We start from the raw sequence: 18,758 nt of genomic DNA on the forward strand, positions 1-18,758 counted from the left end.
TAAAACTCTATCATGCAAAGAAGCCATATCTGAAAAATGATCCAGAAACGCTGCAGTCTTCTCTGTAACAGACCATTTTACATGAGCTTTGGCCCAAAGTGGAAAACTGTTCTGTGGTTGGATGAATAAAAATTTTACATTTTGGCAACCATGGGCGCCATATCCTCTGGATTAAAGAGGGGAGAGGGACCTTCCGGTTTGTTATCAGTGCTCCGGTTCAAAAGCCTACATCTGATGGAATGGAAAGCTTGCATATCTGGCACCATCAATGCTTAAAGATATATCCAGGTTTTAGTGCAGCATATGCTCCAGTCCAGAAGACATTGCATATTTCTTCTGCACAGATGCTAAAAAGCATGCTTCATCTATGACAATAGCATGGCTACGTAGTAGAAGAGTCTGATGCTTAAATAGCCTGCCTGCAGTCCAGACCTTTCACCAATGAAAAATATATGGTACATCTTGAAATGAAGAACATGACGAAGATCACCCAGTACAGTTAGAATCCTATATCAGGCAAGAATGGTACAGCATTCCTCTCCCAAACAACTGGTCTCCTCAGTTCCCAGACATTTACAGAGGGTTGTTAGAAGAGGGAACACTACACCATGGTAAACATGGCCCTGCCCCAACTTTGAGATATAGGTTACTGTCAATTTCAAAATTAACTCCATTCTTAGTTAAAGTTGTACATTTTACACTTTTTTTTGTACAATAAATGGATAGGAGAACCTTTAAAAGGTTGAGTGCTTTCATAGTGTTAACTGTGAAATCAACTTTAAAACACATTTACAATACCTTCATGACAAAGTATTTTGAGAAGGACCAGATTAGCTCAAAATGAATGATCAGTTTGACAGACTTCACGCCTATCCCTTGCGTTACTGCAAAAAGATCCTAGGATGCCAACATTGCGCCATAAGATCGATGAACATTCCTTTGTAGGAGAGTTGTACAAGAATCCCACACCTCTCTTTCACATTTATTTCTATTACTGTAGGAACACAACAAATCAATACTCCTCTTCCAAGATCACCTCTTTACAGAGAATATTCTCGTTTTACTGGTTTGTCTTGCTGGAAAGAAAAGTGGATTAAATGGATAGGAAGACTGTGGAGTGTACTTCAAAAGTCAGGAAAGCCAAGCCCTTATTAGGCTCCATGCACGCTAGTGTGTTTTTAAGCTCAAAAAACTATTGGAGGAAAAAAAATGAATAAAAATAAATAAAAATCGCTGGATAAAACACACTGGTAATAACGTTTAGGAACGTTATGGTTCTATTAGCATTTTTACAATGTATGTAGGGGAAAAATACAATACATGAGCAAGGGGGGAAAAAAAAAAAAAAAAAAAAAAAAAAGCATTTTAGGAGCGTTTAGCATTTTATTCTACTGGAAAAACATTTAAAAAAAAAAAAAAAAAAAAAACACCATAAACAATTTTTTTTCTACTCCTAGAAGCTGAAGCTCAAAGTATGCGAATAGTCTCAAAGTAGTGTGCATGGACACAGGATAAACCTATTCAGCTTCTAGGAGCAGACAAAGAAAAGCTAATTACAGCTTCTAGGAGCCATTAAAAAAATAAAAAATACTAAACATGCATGGAGTATAAAAGAGAAACCAGGATCAGGACAATACACATCAGTGAATTTGGTGGCTAACAGGGTAATATAAAAGGAGAGCCAAACAAGTTTAAAATAGCGGACAGGTAAGCTCATCTTTTGACAGATCGTTAGAAAAACCCTCCACCTGTCTTCAGTAAGTTTGCAGAAGCGACAAATGAAAGTGAACCTGAGCATCAGATCTTTATACGATTTTTACCAGCAACACTTGCCCAGCAGTTATTTCACAGGACACCCTAGCAGTGTCTGCACTAGGCTGAGATTAAGACAGCTTGCGCATCCGCTGCTTATAGAATTCACTTGCTGCAGCCCACATGTGGCGTTTTGCTATGTACAGTGTAAAGCATCTCCACAGGGAAAGTTGTTCCCAAGATTTTTTGTTCAGAAAAAAAAACCAAAAAAACAAAAAACACACAACTGTGAATATAGAAGGATAATAAAATGTAGGGTTTAATGCACCCTATTAGCAGCGATAAGTGGCATGCTACAAATGCACTAAGTGCAGCCAGATTCAGACAGGGTTGGGGTACCCTTGTAAAAACAGCCATCTACCTGTACCAGAACCTTTAAGCTAGCCATACAAGTGGCATAGATAGATAAAGCAATTGGGTGTTCGGTTTGATACCATTTTTTTTCCCCAGGAAATTAAAAAGCAGTTGAAAACCTAAAATGAAGGCATTGACCACAAATATATTACAATGAAATTTTGCAAACAGGACATGATGGAAAAATCCAATCCCTTGTGACAAAACAGCTGTAGGTTTTCTCCCTTGTTTTGATCCCATGTCATTGTGATCATTCAATAAACTTTATTGAAGCTGTCAATTTATTGCCCAATATCAACTTCAAAATCTACCACATTTTGTCGATCGCATCCCAGTCTCGGATCGGATCCCATAATGGCATCCCAGTCTTAGTCCGAAGGGTTCAAAATTGAGTTGGCCCCGCCCTTTGCAGCTATAACAGCTTCAACTCTTCTGGGAAGGCCGTCCACAAGGTTTAGGAGGGTGTCTATGGGAAGGTTGGACCATTCTTCCAGAAGCACATTTGTCAGGTCAGGCACTGATGTCGGAGGAGGAGGCCTGGCTCGCAGTCTCCGCTTGAATTCATTTCAAAGGTGTTCTATCAGGTTGAGGTCAGGAATCTGTGCAGGCCAGTTAAGTTCCTCCACCCCAAACTCGCTCATCCATGTCTTTATGGACCTTGCTTTGTGAACTGGTGCGCAGTCATGTTGGAACATGAAGGGACCATCCACAAACTCTTCCCACAAAGTTGGGAGCATGAAATTGTCCAAAATGTCTTGGTATGCTGACACCTTAAGAGTTACCTTCACTGGAACTAGGGGGCCAAGCCCAACCCCACACCATAATCCCCCCTCCACCAAACTTTACACTTGGTACAATTGCAGTCAGGCAAGTACCAATCTCCTGGTAACCGCCAAACCCAGACATGTCCATTGGATTGCCCGACAGAGAAGTGTGATTGGTCACTCCAGAGAACTTGTCTCCACTGCTCTAGAGTCCAGTGGCAGAGTGCTTTACACCACTGCATCCAGCGCTTTGCATTGCACTTGGTGATGTAAGGCTTGGATGCAGCTGCTCGGCCATGGAAACCCATTCCATGAAGCTCTCTACACACTGTTGTGCTAATCTGAAGGCCACAGGAAGTTTGTTGACGACTTCTGCGTTCTGTGCGCTTCAGCATGTGCTGACCCCGCTCTGTCATTTTACGTGGCCTGAGTTGCTAAGTTGCTGTAGTTCCCAGTTGCTTCCACTTTGTTATAATCCCACTAACAGGTGACCGTGGAATTTTTAGCAGCCAGGAAATGTCACGGATGGACGTATTGCACAGGTGGCAACCTATCACAGTACAAAGCTCGCATTTTGCCAAAGGGAAAAAGTGCGCCAATACAGGTGCCGATAATGAGAGACCCAGCTTCAAGGAGGGGAAGACTGTATTTGGCTGGGGATTTTTTTTTGGGGAGGCTGTGTGTACTGCAGATGAAGGGGGGGGGGGGGGGGGCACGGCGGAACACAGCGGAGAAAGGCAGGAGAGGAGGTAAGCAGTGTATACAGTAAGGGAGCAGTGTATACAGACAGGCTCCCTCACTTACGGCCACTAAATGTCAATGCCAGTCTTTAAATGCAATTGCCGACTTTTTTCCCCCTTCACTATAGCAAAGGGGTGGCGTCACCCAGTAACATTACCCAGTGACTCCTCCCCTTAGTTTACTTTAGCGGTAGGGTGAATGATAGCTTGTTCTTGGAGCTATAGTGAAGAAAAAAAAAAAAAAAGGGACGGTAATTGCATTTACAAATCGGCAATGACATTTAGCAGCGGTAAGTGAGGGAGCCGGTCTGTATACAACACACACTAATGGGAACCCAAGCATCGATCTTACAAGTCTGCATCTATTTTAGATACAGGTGACACCAAGATTGTAAAGAAACAAAACCCTCCAATACTTTATAGCCAAGGAAGCTGCCATCTCAGCCTCTGTTTGATCTGCAGTTGCCATGGTGTTGCACAGGTGATCAGTTAGGACACAAACCATTTGGTGGCTTGACAGTTTGATTAAGGGCAAATGTGACAGCTATACACAGCATGCCTTGAATTTAAAGTGCTACCAAACCCAGGACCCTGCATTCACTATATCTGGTCTCCCACTGTACACAAACATGGAAATGCAATTATTTTAGTAAATATAAAATACCTTTTCCCATCAGCAGTTAGAGCAGTCTTGTGTCTTCTATCAGTGTCCAGCTGAGTACTGGTTAAAGCTTGTAGGAGGAGTTTTTATTCTCCTCACTGCCCTATGAGATTGCATAACCATTGACCCTCTGTCTGGACAGTGCTGATTGGACTCTGTGATGATCACACGCAATCTCCCAACAAAAAGAAATATGCTCTAGCAATACACACCAAACTGAGCATGTGCAGAGTGTCCCCGAGGCTGTGTAACATCAGGAGATGAAATGGGGAACATGAAAGAAGGGGAATACCAGAGAAGACAGGATCAAACATCCTTTTTTACACAATACAGAGGATAAACCCTTGAAGTTCCACAGTGAGTATAACAAGCATGCTTTACTGCATATACAGACTGATTTTACGGTTGTCTGTTTAGTAACACTGCTTTGGGAAACGGATAAATTGATGGATTTAGTTCCAGTTTAATGGGCAAGTATGGTTAATTTATTTCATCACCCTGTGGCCTAAGTGCGGTTACTGCAGGCAGTAGGTGAACTTGCATTCTAGGTGAGTACTTTACCATATGACAAGAACACAAGTGAATAGATAACATCACAGACAAAACACCTCAGTGTTGCTAACGGCTAACATTTATCATCAATAAATGTGTACAGAAGTCTCATACTTACATGGTCTCCCCAGTTTTCGCCACATGGCAAAGAAACTGATCAAGTTCCGGATGTACTTCTTTCTTTCCTTTCTTCTCAAATTCTGAAGAGAGAAAAAATAAAGTACAATCAGAGTCAGAACTATATAGCCATTATTCATCTCACACAACCATAGTTCGGATCATTTTAAAAAAAGTACAGCCAAAGCTGTGGTGAGAACTCGGCAATCAGTGGCCATGTGATCGCCAAGTCCTCACACTTCGTGGCAGCGGAGGACAGATGCAGCATCTGATCGATGCTGCATCCACCTAGGTAAGCAACTTGGGGGGAGGGGAAACAACCCACACTTTAATGAAAATCAACAAAAAGACAAATCACAATTTGTAAAGTATAGTGTTCAGGTTTCATAATGTAGCTGGTGTTCTAATAAGTACAGCTGGCACTTTTGAGGTTCTCTCTAGCCGTTGACCATTGAGTTGGCTCTTCTATTAACAAAATTTACACATACATTCATGGGGAAGATGTGATCTCTTAAGCCACACCACAGACCCCAACTTGACTGCCCAATATGGCCCTATACCGCCTTGCCAACAGTCACATTTACCACCACCTGTTCTAGAAAAGTACCAGTAGGACTTCAACAGAGGTCAAAAGCTTGGTTTCACCTTACATATGGATAACTAGGAACAGAACAGCTGAAACAAAATCACAGAATTTGTATCATTTATTTAAAAAAACCAAAAAAAAAAATCATATACACAAGTATGCCACACCTAGTGAGATTTTCTATTATTTTTGCAGCCAAAACAACATAAGAAGGTACATTTACTGACAATGTTAATCACATGATCACATCAAGAGGATTTCATCATTTTGAATTTAGACCTAACCATTCCGTTATCTTGCACCAAGCTGCCATCATTTGATTCCTATGCTCACAAGGCACAGGGATACCTGGTTCATTCTGCCAGCAGCTACATAAGTATAGGACACAGTAATGAAGGAGGCATTAACCTCCCTGGCGGTATTCCCGAGTGTAGCTCGGGGTAAAGTTTCAGTACCAAAAGCGGTAACCCCGAGCTACACTCGGGCTTACCATGCGGCGCTGCACAGGGATTCCCTGCAGAGCTTACCTTGTCCTTCGCTCCCGCGATGTGTCCCCTGCAGCGCCCCCCGCCATCTCCTCCGGCCGATGCCGGCATCCGGCTTCTGTGTTCCGGTCCCTGTGACGTCGGGACATACGGGCGCCGCCGGCGGCGGGAAATTTGAAAATTTTAAAAAATTTCATTTTTTCCAAACAAATTTTATATAGTAAAACATTGCTGTTTCAACCCATTTCACATACATTTTGTCCCGAGTGCTTTGTCCGGCGCCCTGCCTGCATTTTGTCTGTTCTTTCTGCCTGAAAACTGAGAAAAGTCCATGGCGTCCAAAAGCGTCCCTTTAGGTCAAAAGTGGTTTTAGACCGGCTAGAGAACAGCGATAGTAAATCAGAACCACTTGCAGAATTGAGTGATAATGATTCGTGGGGGAAATTCCTCATCAGACACTGAAAATGATTTTGCGACTTTGCTCAGTGATGTGCGAACTTGGCGCTATATTTCAAATTTCAGTGTTTTTGGTTTGATTACATTATTGAATTAAATGTATTATATTATTTTTTATGATTATTTATTAAATTATAATTTATGATTTCGTGTTTCAAATTTTACCCTACCCGGGATGTTTACTAGACTCTTGTTCGGACAGATTTCAGTGAGTTATTCCTAAAAATTACAGCCTACAATAAAAAAAACTACATATTTCAATGCAAAACAATGGTACCGCTTTCAGCACCAAAAATCTGAAATAATCATACCGCCAGGGAGGTTAATACTCCCAGAAGGGTGTTGGATGCAGAAAATGCTTCAGCAAGCTTAGCATTTCAAGAGAGCAAAGCTCAGTGGTGAAGGTGACACAACATTTTTTTTTTTAAGGAAGGACTTCAATTGAAACCAAGTGGCAGAGTTGCTTGAAATGGAACATTGCAGCCATGTTTAAGAAAATAAAACTTCTAAACAGCAGAAACCACAAGGTATGATATACCTTTATGAACCCTCTGCCTGGGGAACCTCTGAGCCTGGCCTACACTTACTGTGGGACTTAAGCTGGCCCCCCAAAGCAAAGACTCCACCTATCATCTATCCTTTACCCCTCCAAACAGCTCATCAGTGATTAAAGTGGTCCTCTAGGCAAAAACTAAAAGCTGTGGTTTGCAAGCTTTCCCCAACCACTGTGTTCTAAAGTTCTAATGCTGTTTATTTGTCCACGTTAAGTATCTCAAGCTTCCTGCCTTGGTGACGTATTTCTGTGTCACTGGACAATACTATAGAGATGCAATAGAAAGGACTTCTCTACACAGCGCTGTCGGGACCCAGAAGTGTGCTGTGATGCTATGTGCAAGGGAGCAGTCTGCACATTTGCAATTCCCTTCATTGCACATGTGCGGGCATATCTCCTAAACAGTTCCTCCATCCTACTAGGCATACTTGAAGCTCAGCGCTGCTGCTGTAAATGGGAGGGGATATCATTTTGCTGGCAGCTGCAGGAAGAATTGTGTTGTTGTGAAAACCACATCTCTAAGCTGGTGTAGGTCACTTCCAAAAATGTTTGCTTTTTGCTACTCAGCAATATGTTTAGACATTGTATTAGATGACCGTGAAATTAAGGGTTTGTTTACATTAGCGTTGTTCTCTGAAGAAAGATCCACAGTGGATCACTTTTCAAAGGACATTTGACAGATTATTATTATACAGTATTTATATAGCGCCAACAGTTTGCTCAGCGCTGTACATTATAATGGGAGACAGTACACGAGACAGTACAGTAATAATACCATACACAAGGAGTTTGAGGGCCCTGCTCCTTGGAGCTTACAATCTAGGAGGGAGGGGAGAGTGGCACAGGAGGAAATAGCTGTGGGGGATGGAGTGGAGGAGGTCAGCAATTAGGTGAGGGTGGGGTAAGCTTCTCTGAAGAGATGGGTTTTCAGGGTGCGCCTAAAAGGTGAGGAGGGTAGGCGACAGTCTGATGGATTGGGGTAGTGAGTTCCAGAGGATGGGGGAAGCCCTGGAGATGGGCATGGGAGGAGGAGACCAGGGAACTAGAGAGGAGATCAGCAATTAGGTGAGGGCAGGGTAGGCTTCTCTGAAGAGGTGGGTTTTCAGGGTGCGCCTAAAAGGTGAGGACGGTAGGTGACAGTCTGATGGATTGGGGTAGTGAGTTCCAGAGGATGGGGAAGCCCTGGAGAAGTCCTAAGGATGGGCATGGGAGGAGGAGATCAGGGAACTAGAGAGTAGGTGGTCTTGTGAGGAGCGGAGAGTGCGTGTTGGGTGGTAGATAGATATCAGGTCGGCGATATGTCACCTCTTCACCAGCTGTTTTAACACCTACAAACTGGCAATAACGTGCTGCCAGCATGTGCATTACACATGGTTGTAGCGTGGCCCCACTCACTTGGTACTGTCCACTCAACATGACAGGGGTTCCAATTCATTTGGCACAGCATTGCAGCAAGCAAGTATACAACTCCATCTGGGGGACTGTGCAGCTTAGTGAAACTAAAATCTTGTCTTTTTTTTTTTTTAAATTGACAAACATGTTATACTTACCTGCTCTGTGCAGTGGTTTTGGATGGGGCTCAGGTAAGCGTTGGGGGGGCTGCTACACACAGAAGGTTTATTACCTTCATGCATAGAATGCATGAAGGTAAAAAACCTGGAGACTTTAGAAGCACTTTGGGTGGCTTCACTGCAGGCTGGGCAAGGCGTACCTAACCCTTGTTTTTTTTAGCTTCGCTTTCCCATAGACTTCTATTATGTATTGTGGTTTTTGTGTGCTTTCAGAAATCGCAGATATTAGCAAGCCTTTTTCATTTCCTTAAATAGGACTTTTACATTTAAAAAGCTTAAATGAATGTAAACATTCCCCAAGGTAAGGTACTTACTTTACGCAATTTTCTTTCCTTCAACAGGCTGGTTGTACTGAAGTCGATTGACAGATCTTCTTCAGTACAACCAGCCTGCCTATAGATGGAATTGAAATTCGGCCAGTTTCTGCTGAACTGGCCGAATTTTAATACATCTAAGCCCAGCTTAACGCTTTGCTTAGGAACTAACCCTTCTAATCATCAGTGGCCATACAACACAACCAGCTGCTAAAACAAGACCATTTCTTTTGCTATTTTTTTTCCTGCAAGCTTTCCTTACTATCTGAATACAATCTACTTTTATAGAGCAATCAGGAATCACATGGATAATCATTAACAGGTTCAACTTTAGGTTACATTCACACAGTCGCCAGGGACACGCACTATCAGGAATGAGCATATTTCTGCAGCCAGGAGCGTCAGGCATTTGTGTACAGCTGTACAAATCAATGACAGGCTGACAGATGCAGCAGCTCTACTCATGTATCCACACATCTGAGCGGTTCCATGTGTACAGGCTCAACTGCAGCATCTGTCAGCCCGATTTGCACAGGCTTGCTGGCCACAGTTGGCCTATGACTCCTGGGCTCAGAAATACGCTCCTCCGCAGTGTGCAACTCTCTGCGACCATGTGAATGAGGTCTAAGAATCCTGAATTAGCAGGCAGCCTGGAAAAATTCTCCCAGTCAAAGACGAGGGAAATGTGACAAATCACATAGCATTAGGGGCCCTTGCACACATACATCATCTGTTCAGTCATAATCTTTCAAAGAAAAAAAACGGATTCAGCTTACATCGGTATGCACAACTGTTTTCAGTTCAGTTTACATCAGTCTACATTCGTTTTTATGTCAGTTTTTTCTTAGCTGTTACAGAAACCAATCAGAGGTGACAAATTTATAAACAAAAAAATGTTTCTTGCCTAAAAATTGGCAAAATGAATGAATGTAAACAAATGGCATCTGTTTACATCCATTCTGTTTCAGTGGATCTTCTGGAAGTTGGCTGTTCCGTAAAAAAAAAAAAAAAAAACACAAGCAGACCTGAACGTACATGGGTGTAAGACTTAATTCACTTCAAAATTGTGCGATTTTCATTGCAACTTTGGATGACTGTGACTTTGGTGCAATTCTGTCTTTGAGCAAGGATGATTTTTTTGTGCTGTACAAAGTCGCACCGCCCAGCTGCAGCAGCCGTCAACCTCTCTTACAGGCTGCCAGCTTTGCCTGTACTTTTCACCTACAGGCCAGAGTCCCATGCACCAGGGCTAAAGTGAAGGCCTAAAACCCACATATAAACTGAAGTGAAAACGCATGTACAAATAAATATGGATTCAGGTTACATTAGTTTTTTCTTACGCCCCTTGCGCACAGGGCTGTCCAACTGCAACTCATCGGGAATGCAGAAGACCTCATCCCTAAACTGAAGAGCCAATAGAAACGCTGGTACCCCTCGGTACAGTGTTCAGACCCATCCATCCACAGCCTGCCAGACTTTACAGGCTGCCTGCATTGGGTCTAAACACCGCTCCTCTCCCTCCCAGGCGCGCAGCAGCAGGACCCCCTGTGTACAAGGGGCCTTAGGGAGGCCATAGACGATGCAAATTTCTTTCCTGCAAACACGAAGGAATGAAAACGCTTGATTTCCCCCCCAACACTGACTGTTGATGGGGGAATCCCTCCTGTGTTCTCCCAGCATGGGGGCATGAGAAGCTGTCCCTGTTGGGAGAACACAGCGATTGCTAGTGGCTATAACCGCTGACAATAATCACATGTTAAAAATTCAACGTGCTGTTTGTACCCAAGTCATACAACTGGCTACAATCAGTCAAATTGCAGAGATTTGAACCATCTATGGCCAGCTTTAGTATATATATATAAAAAAAAAAAAAACCACAAACATGACTGACCTGATGACACCCGTGTGCAAGGACCCTACAAGACATGAATAATTCACATGTGGAAATGTAAATCACAAGGAGAAAGTCAAAGAATCATTAAGCAATTACAGGAGTGCCATGTTCTAGTGACACACCGGAAAGGAGTATGCAACACATGTATCTTCAGTCATTCAATTGCTGTAGTGCCCCGACACATTTTCCGCTGGCAAGGCTTGCTGAAGCCTGCAGTTCAGCAGCACATGTAAAGCTGTACAATCTATGCATGATAAAGAGATTCTCTATTCTCCCAGCCACCAAGATGAAGCAGCAGAATACAGCATAAAGCCGGATTGTGCCGGTACGGCTGGGGGAATTAGGGGGGAGACAGAATCCCGGGAAATGCTAAAGGAGAGCAGGCAAACAGTACTAGGCAAAGAGAAAAATGCCAATGTCTCTAGCTACAGAACACGCACGCTCAATCACACCCAGTTCACACAAGATTTTTAAAAGGCACACCCTTCTCATCTGTCTTACAGACTCACAACCCCCCAACAGCCTTGGCAAGATTGATAATTATGCTGGACTCTTTCCAAGTAGGGCAGAAAACTAGCCCGGTCTTCCTCCACCGTGCACAAGTGACAGTCCGGAGCAGGGATACTTTCAAAGCTATGTATTCCCATAGAAACAACACAGGGACGCAGTTTACCAAAACAAACATGAAAACCTCAAGCAAGCACAAAATCCAAGTATCCTAGTCCCCCCCCCCCCCCCCCAGTCAAGTTCCCTCACTGGTTACTCCACATAAAGATGATCGATATTGAGGATTATTTTGAAACAATGTAAAGAAAATCAGAGGTGACCTCTGCAGTACCCGGTCATTGTGTTACTAATAAAGGGCTTGTGTACACAGAGCCAACCTGCATGTGAAACGCAGATCGGCAGATTCCCTTTGACCTCAATGATACAGTGCGGATGACCGCTGTGTTTACCCTGTTTTGTGTTTCTCTGACCGCAGCACGGCCTATTGGATGCACATGCATCGCAGGCACAGGGGGTCAAATGCAGCATTTTAAATTCAAACGCATGTTTTTGCAGCTCTTCATTTATAAGTATCTAAGGTGAAAATGTAAAATCATATTTGTAGCCTACTCCTATTAATATGAATGAGTTTTTAACCGCTAGCCTATCGGGCACTTATACCCCCTTCCTGCCCAGGCCAATTTCCAGCTTTCAGCGCTGTTGCACTTTGAATGACAATTGCACGGTCATGCAACACTGTACCCATATGAAATTTTTATAATTTTTTTGTGACAGATAGAGCTTGGTGGTATTTAATCACCTCTGGGGTTTTTTTATTTTTTCTTAAACAAACCAAAAATCACTGAAAATTTTGATGAGGCACTGGTAGGTGGCACTGATGGGCATTGACAGGCATCACTGATGGGCACTGACTGGCACTGATAGGCGGCTCAAATGGGCACTGATATGTGGCATTGATGTGCACTGGTAAGTACTAAAATGTGGCATTGAGGTGGCACTGATTAGCACCGGCAGGTGGCATTGATAAGCACCGACAGGTGGCACTGCTGGGGCTACACTGATCATCAGTCCCCTGATGATCAGTGTACATGTCCCCTCTGAGGGATGCCGATTACCGGCTCTCCTCTCGAGCTGTCACCGTGACAGCTTGTGAGGAGAGAAATGCCAATAACCGGGCATTTCCCTATTTACATGCGATCACCTGTGATTGGACACAGCTGATCACATGACAGAGCCGACATCTTCGGCTCTTTCCGTTGATCCGCTGTGTCCAAGGGACACAGCACACCGCCGATCGCCGTGCGCTCCCAGAGCTGCGCATGCGTAGTTAGAATGGGAGCACGTCATATGACGTCCTCCCAGAACAAGAGAACCGCCTTGCGCCCGTCATTGTACTATATGGTGGGCAGGAGGCGGTTAAACTTCCCACACATTTCCTTCCTTGAATTCTGTGACAGTCACTATGCCCTGTGAGTAGGCACAAATTTCACAGAGCCTGCCTTCCGAACTACAGAGGTGATGAAGGAAGGTGTATTCAGTACAAGAAAACTGCTTTCAGGCAAGGTACCATGGGACACGTAGTCCTTAGAAAACGAACATAAAAAGCAAAGTAGAAGCTTCAAAGCATGGCGGGAATCCAGGAAGTTGTGGAGACGGCCAGAAGATAGGCAGCAGTCAACATAGGAGACTTTTCAAGTCAGTTTATACTGGATTTCAACAATAACTATTTGTATTGTTATTACAATACTGATGTTATAAAATCAAAGTGTTTGCTGTGACCATACAGTAGATTTCACACCAGAACGCGTGTTTCCCGCACCACATTCAAAATACACTACACTTGCGTTCTGCAGTGGGTGTCTGTGTTAGTTTAAGAGGGAACTTCAATCTCAGCCAACATTGACTATTTTTATCTTTATGCTGTTAGTAAATAGATAGGAAAGTACACTCACCAGCCACTTTATTAGGTACACCTGCTCTATTGCTTGGTAACACAAATTGCTAAGTGACTTTGAACGTGGCATGGCTGTTGGTGCCAGACGAGTTGGTCAGAGTATTTAAAAAAAACTGCTGATCTGCTGGGATTTTCACACACAACCATCTCTAGGGGTCCAAAAAAATAAAAAGTCCAGTGAGCAGCAGTTGTGTGGACAAAAATGCCTTGTTGATGTCAGAGGAGAATGGGCAGACTGGTTGCTGCTACATTCAGATGGTCAGGTCAGAGTTTGGCGTAAATAACATGAAAGCATGGATCCATCCTGCCTTGTGTCAACAGTTCAGGGCGGTGGTGGTGGTGGTGTAATGATGTAAGGGAGATTTTAAGGTGAACCTAATAAAGTGGCTGGTGAGTGTAAATCATATTTATTTTAAAATTTATTTTTTTACTTTTCTTCAGTTACTTTCTAGTTTCCATTCCTAGGCAAATTATGTCATACATCCCAGGAGGGATTTTCTCAGCTAAGCACACCCTCCTGCCTGAGACAAGGACAAATGGATTCCAGGAAATAAAACCTACATGCATCATTTGCCCTTACTTAAGATGGCCTTGGCCAGAAATGCTAGGTGGGCGTTTTTCAAAGTGATTTCTCAGCAAAACAAAGCATGCAGAGACCTGGATTGTTGAGTTTGCTTTGAATATTAAAAATTAATTAAATAACGTTTTTTGATTTGAGGTGTCAGATGCTGTATAGTTTTGCTTTAATTACACCCCAAAGGCAGTGCCTCTGCCTGCACCAGATCACATGGTCCAGTAGTACCATACAATCCGGTTGCTGTGCGTTTTGTAGTGCATGTCCTAGTTTTGGTGAAATTTGGTGCAATTTCAACCTATTCAAATGAATAGGCTGAAATCACACTGCACCCGGATCGTGTGTGAATCACAAAGGAACACACAGCACGTTCCTGTGCAATTCACCCAAAATGTAAAACCGTGAGTATGACAACTCCACTGTACACAAACCCTTCCTAATAATGACAAGCAGGGTACCATCTGTCTGTCCTCACATGACCTGTCCTGATTCTCCCCCGAATCTGGGAGCAGTACACATATGGTGAATTTAAAGCGGAGTTCCACCTGAAAAAAAATAAATAAATAAAAGTCAGCAGCTACAAAAACTGTAGCTGCTGACTTTTAAAATACATACACTTACCTGTCCCTCGATCCCGTGATGTCCTCACCACCGCTGGTTTCACCGGCCGTCTTCTCTCCCTGGTGCCGACATCTTCAGTGTGGGCACCCGGCTGTGGCAGCTTGCGGCTTCACAGCCGGGGGCCCACTGCGCATGCGCGAGAAGCGCTGCGCTTTCTAAATGGCCCTGTAGTTTTCTGGGACCTGTCACGTGTCCCAGAAGACTAGGAGGAGGGAGAACAACTTATGCTTCCGATCGCCTAGGCGATCGCAGTGGAAACGGGAGCGGTACCTGTCAAATCCGGGTACCCGCACCCCCCCCCCCCCTGCCAAAGGTGCCAATCCTTAAAGGGGAGCGGGGGACAAAGGCTTAAAGCAGAACTTCCCCTTTTGGGTGGAGCTCCATTTTAATTCTATTGTTTTACCTTGAGGCATTGCAAAACTGACATCCACATGCATGATGGGATTTGCAGTGTCTCCACAGCTGGAGTGCACAGGTTGCCTATCCTGGCTCTAACAAATCAATAGATGACCCTGTAAATGCATGCGATCCTGGGAATCAGGAGGCATCACTTCCTTCTGTCATAAAGCCAGCCTAAGCCTCCTGGTACATGCTACATTTCATGTCCGGAAAGTCCCACATCTCCTCACCAATCACCAGTCAGCTCTCCAGATACACACTAAACGTCTCTGCAAGCTCCTTCCATCACTCAGCCATCTCACACTGGACAACGTGAAGCCCCCTTCCCATCTCACCAGGTAAGGGGTCTACAGTGCCCTCCTTACATCCGCAGCACCCTATGCTCTCCATTCCTCTTAGGTTCAATGGACGCTCCAGCCTACTGACCAATCCCAATGTTGCCTCTCTGGCTGTCACATCCTCTTGCAACTTTAACAGCTTCCCTGCGCCATGTTCCTCCTCCTCACTTGTCTCCCCACAGCTCTTTGCTCCTTCACTCCCCAGTCCCTCCACATCCTCTCCATACACTGCGGCTTCCTCATAAGTCTCCCCACAAGCCACCTTCTCTTTACCAGCCACTGTGTTGCCCCTATAGCCTCCTCCACACCTGCAGCCACCTCCTAACCAGGCATCCCATACACCCCTGTAGCCTCCTCTTATTCCTTACAAGTCTCCATGCTACATTTTAGCCTCCTCCTCACCAGTCTCCCCACTGCCCCTCCAACTTCCTCCTCGTCAGATTCCCTGTTACCTCTTCAGCCTCCTCTATGCCAGTCGCCAAGCTACCCATAAAGCCTTCTCACCAATCTCCCTGCTGCTCCTGCAACTTCCTCCCTAAGTCACAAAGCTACTTCTAAAGATTTTTCATTGATAGTCTCCACAGAGCCCCTCCAGCCGCCTCCTCCTTGGCAGTCTCCTCAGTGCCCCTCCAGCCTTCTTGGTGCCCCTTCAGCCTCCCCAGTGCCCCTCCAGCCTCCCCAGTCTCCACAGAGCCCCTATAGCTGCCTCCTCCTTGGCAGTCTCCTCAGTGCCCCTCCAGCCTAATCGCCAGCCTTCTTGGTGCCCCTTCAGCCATCTCCTCGCCAGTCTCCACTGTACCCCTCCAGCCATCTCCTCGCCAGTCTCCCCAGCGCCCCTCCAGCCACTCTGCCCAGTGCCCCTTTCAACCACTAGTTTTCTAAGTGCCACTACAATCTCCCCGATGCCCCTCCAGCCTCCTCCTCCACAGTCTTCCTGGTTCTTTTTCAACCTCCTCCCCCTTGCCACTCTCCCCAGTGCCCCTACAGCCTCCCCCTCGAGTCTTCCCAGTGCTCTTTCAACCTCCTCCTCCTTGCCAGTATCCCTGATGCCCTGCCAGCCTCCTCCTTGCCAGTCTCCATGGTGCCCCACCATTCTCCCCCTTGCCAGTCTCCTTAGTGCTCCTCCATTCTCCTTGCCAGTCTCCCCGGTGGCCCTCCAGCCTCCTCCTTGCGAGCCTCCCTGGTAACCCCTCCAGCCTCCTCCTTGCCAGTCTCCCCAGTGCCCCTCCATCCTCCTTGCCAGTCTCCTTGGTGTCTTTTCAGCTGTCTCCTCCTTGAAAGCCGCCCCGGTGCCCTCCAGCCTCCTCCTTGCCAGTCTCCCTAGTGCCCCCTTCAACCTCCTTTCCAGCCTCCCCGGTTCCACTCCGGCCTCCTCAGTAGTCTCCCTGGTGTCCTGCCAGCCTCCCTGATGCCATTCCAGCTGCCACCTCGCCAGCCTCCCCAATGCCCCTTCAACCTCCTTGCCAGTCTCCTTGGTGCTCCTCCAGCCCCCTCAACAGTCTCCCCGATGCCCCTCAGGTCTCCCCTTTACCAACCTCCTACTCGCCAGCTTCACAGGTACCCTTCAAGCCACCTCCTCGCCTGTCTCCCCGGTGCCCCTCCAGGCCTCCTCCTCGCCTGTCTCCCCGGTGCCCCTCCGGCCTCCTCCTCGCCTGTCTCCCCGGTGCCCCTCCAGCCTCCATGCCAGTCTCCCCGGTTGCTCCCCAGCACCCCTCCAAGCCAGTCTCCCTGTTGCTCCTCCAGCGACTTTGCCAGTCTCCCCGGTGCCCCTACAGCCTCCTCACCAGTCTCCTCGGTGCACCTCCAGCTGTCTCCTCCTCCTCACCAGTCTCCTTGGTGCCCCTCCAGCCTCCTCCTCGCCATTCTCCTCGGTGCCCATTCAGCCACCTTCTTGCCAGTCTCCTCTGTGCCCCTCAGGTCTCCCCTTTACCAGCCTCCTCCTCGTCAGCTTCACAGGTACCCCCTCCGGCCTCCTCCTCGCCAGTCTCCGCGGCGCCCCTCCGGCCTCCTCCTCGCCAGTCTCCGCGGCGCCCCTCCGGCCTCCTCCTCGCCAGTCTCCGCGGCGCCCCATCCGGCCTCCTCCTCGCCAGTCTCCGCGGCGCCCCATCCGGCCTCCTCCTCGCCAGTCTCCGCGGCGCCCCATCCGGCCTCCTCCTCGCCAGTCTCCGCGGCGCCCCTCCGGCCTCCTCCTCGCCAGTCTCCGTGGCGCCCCTCAGGTCTTTCCTTCACCAGACTTCTCCTTCCCAGCCTCCCTGGTGCTCTTTCAACCTCCTTGGTATCCCTCCAGCTGCCTCCTCCCCCTCACCACTCTCCTCTGTGCCCCTCCAGCCTCCTCAGTGCTCCTTCAGCCACCTTCTTGACAGTCTCCACGGCGCCCCTCCGGCCTCCTCCTCGCCAGTCTCCACAGTGCCCCTCCGGCCTCTTCACCAGTCTCCCCGATGCCCCTCAGGTTTCCCCTTCACCAGTCTTTTCCTTCCCAGCCTCCCTGGTGCTCCATCAACCTCCTTGGTGTCCCTTGGGTCTCCACTTCACCAGCCCACCTCATACCCCTCCAGCTGCCGCCTCCTTACCAGTCATAGCACTGCCCCTTCAGCCTCCTCTCCAGTCTCTATGGTGCCCCTTCAGCCTCCTCTACAGTCTCTATGGTGCCCCTTCAGCCTCCTCTCCAGTCTCTATGGTGCCCCTTCAGCCTCCTCTACAGTCTCTATGGTGCCCCTTCAGCCTCCTCTACAGTCTCTATGGTGCCCCTTCAGCCTCCTCTACAGTCTCTATGGTGCCCCTTCAGCCTCCTCTACAGTCTCTATGGTGCCCCTTCAGCCTCCTCTACAGTCTCTATGGTGCCCCTTCAGCCTCCTCTCCAGTCATCCTCCAGCCTCACCAAGCTCCTCTCCCCAGCCTCCTCCTGGCCTCCCATAAGCCTCCTCAGCAGTGACTCCGCAGCCTCCCTCATCAGCACCCCACTCCGGCCTCCTCCATGCCCCCTCCCCCGTCCCCTCTCACACGGGGCGGACAGTGACCTTTCAGAGCCTCCTGGAGCCGGTCGACGTCCATGGCCGGAAGAGGGGAAGGTCTTCTGGCAACACCGCCACCTCCTCCCCCAGAGCCCGCCTGTACCCCGGCCTCGGCCCCGCGCTCGCTCGGCTCCTCCTCGTCCCCGGTCTCAGCCTGGCAGCGGAAGCCCCTTCGGCAACGAGGACCAGAAAGCCGCCGTCCAATATGGCGCTCGTGACGTCACCGGGAGCGCGCATGTGAGGGAGGAGAAGGCGGCGGCGCGCTTCCCTCAGAACCGCCTCACGGGGGCGAGCGACCGCCCAGCCATGGGCGCGCATAGCGTCAGGGCGATTCTCCGGAGAGGGCCGCTCATTGGCTGGTCGAGCCGGTAAGCGTGCGCGCTGATTGGTGGCCGGCAGGGTCAGGTGACGTTATGTGGCCAGGCACGTTTGGGGGTGTATCGTCCTGTGCTCAGCTGGTGTCTGTGGAGTTTACAAACACACAGAGGGACTACA

The 18,758-nt window shown here is 47.4% G+C and overlaps 1 protein-coding gene across 1 annotated transcript in view; it reads right to left on the minus strand.

Annotated features, from left to right (window-relative positions):
• PPP4R2 (protein phosphatase 4 regulatory subunit 2) overlaps positions 1-18,494 on the minus strand; it is a 56,098-nt gene extending 37,604 nt beyond the window's left edge. The window contains exons 1-2 of the mRNA XM_089654799.1: positions 18,270-18,494; positions 5,002-5,083 (exon numbers count right to left, since the gene is read on the minus strand). Of these exons, the coding sequence (XP_089510925.1) occupies positions 5,002-5,083; positions 18,270-18,303 (116 nt within the window). The 5' untranslated portion in view covers positions 18,304-18,494. The remainder of the gene's footprint in view (positions 1-5,001; positions 5,084-18,269) is intronic.
• Between the last annotated feature and the right edge of the window lie 264 nt (positions 18,495-18,758).

The sequence above is a fragment of the Staurois parvus genome, unplaced genomic scaffold, assembly GCF_062004578.1.
Source record: "Staurois parvus isolate SC_StPar_1 unplaced genomic scaffold, SC_StPar_1.0 ptg000799l, whole genome shotgun sequence".
NCBI classification, from domain to species: domain Eukaryota; kingdom Metazoa; phylum Chordata; class Amphibia; order Anura; family Ranidae; genus Staurois; species Staurois parvus.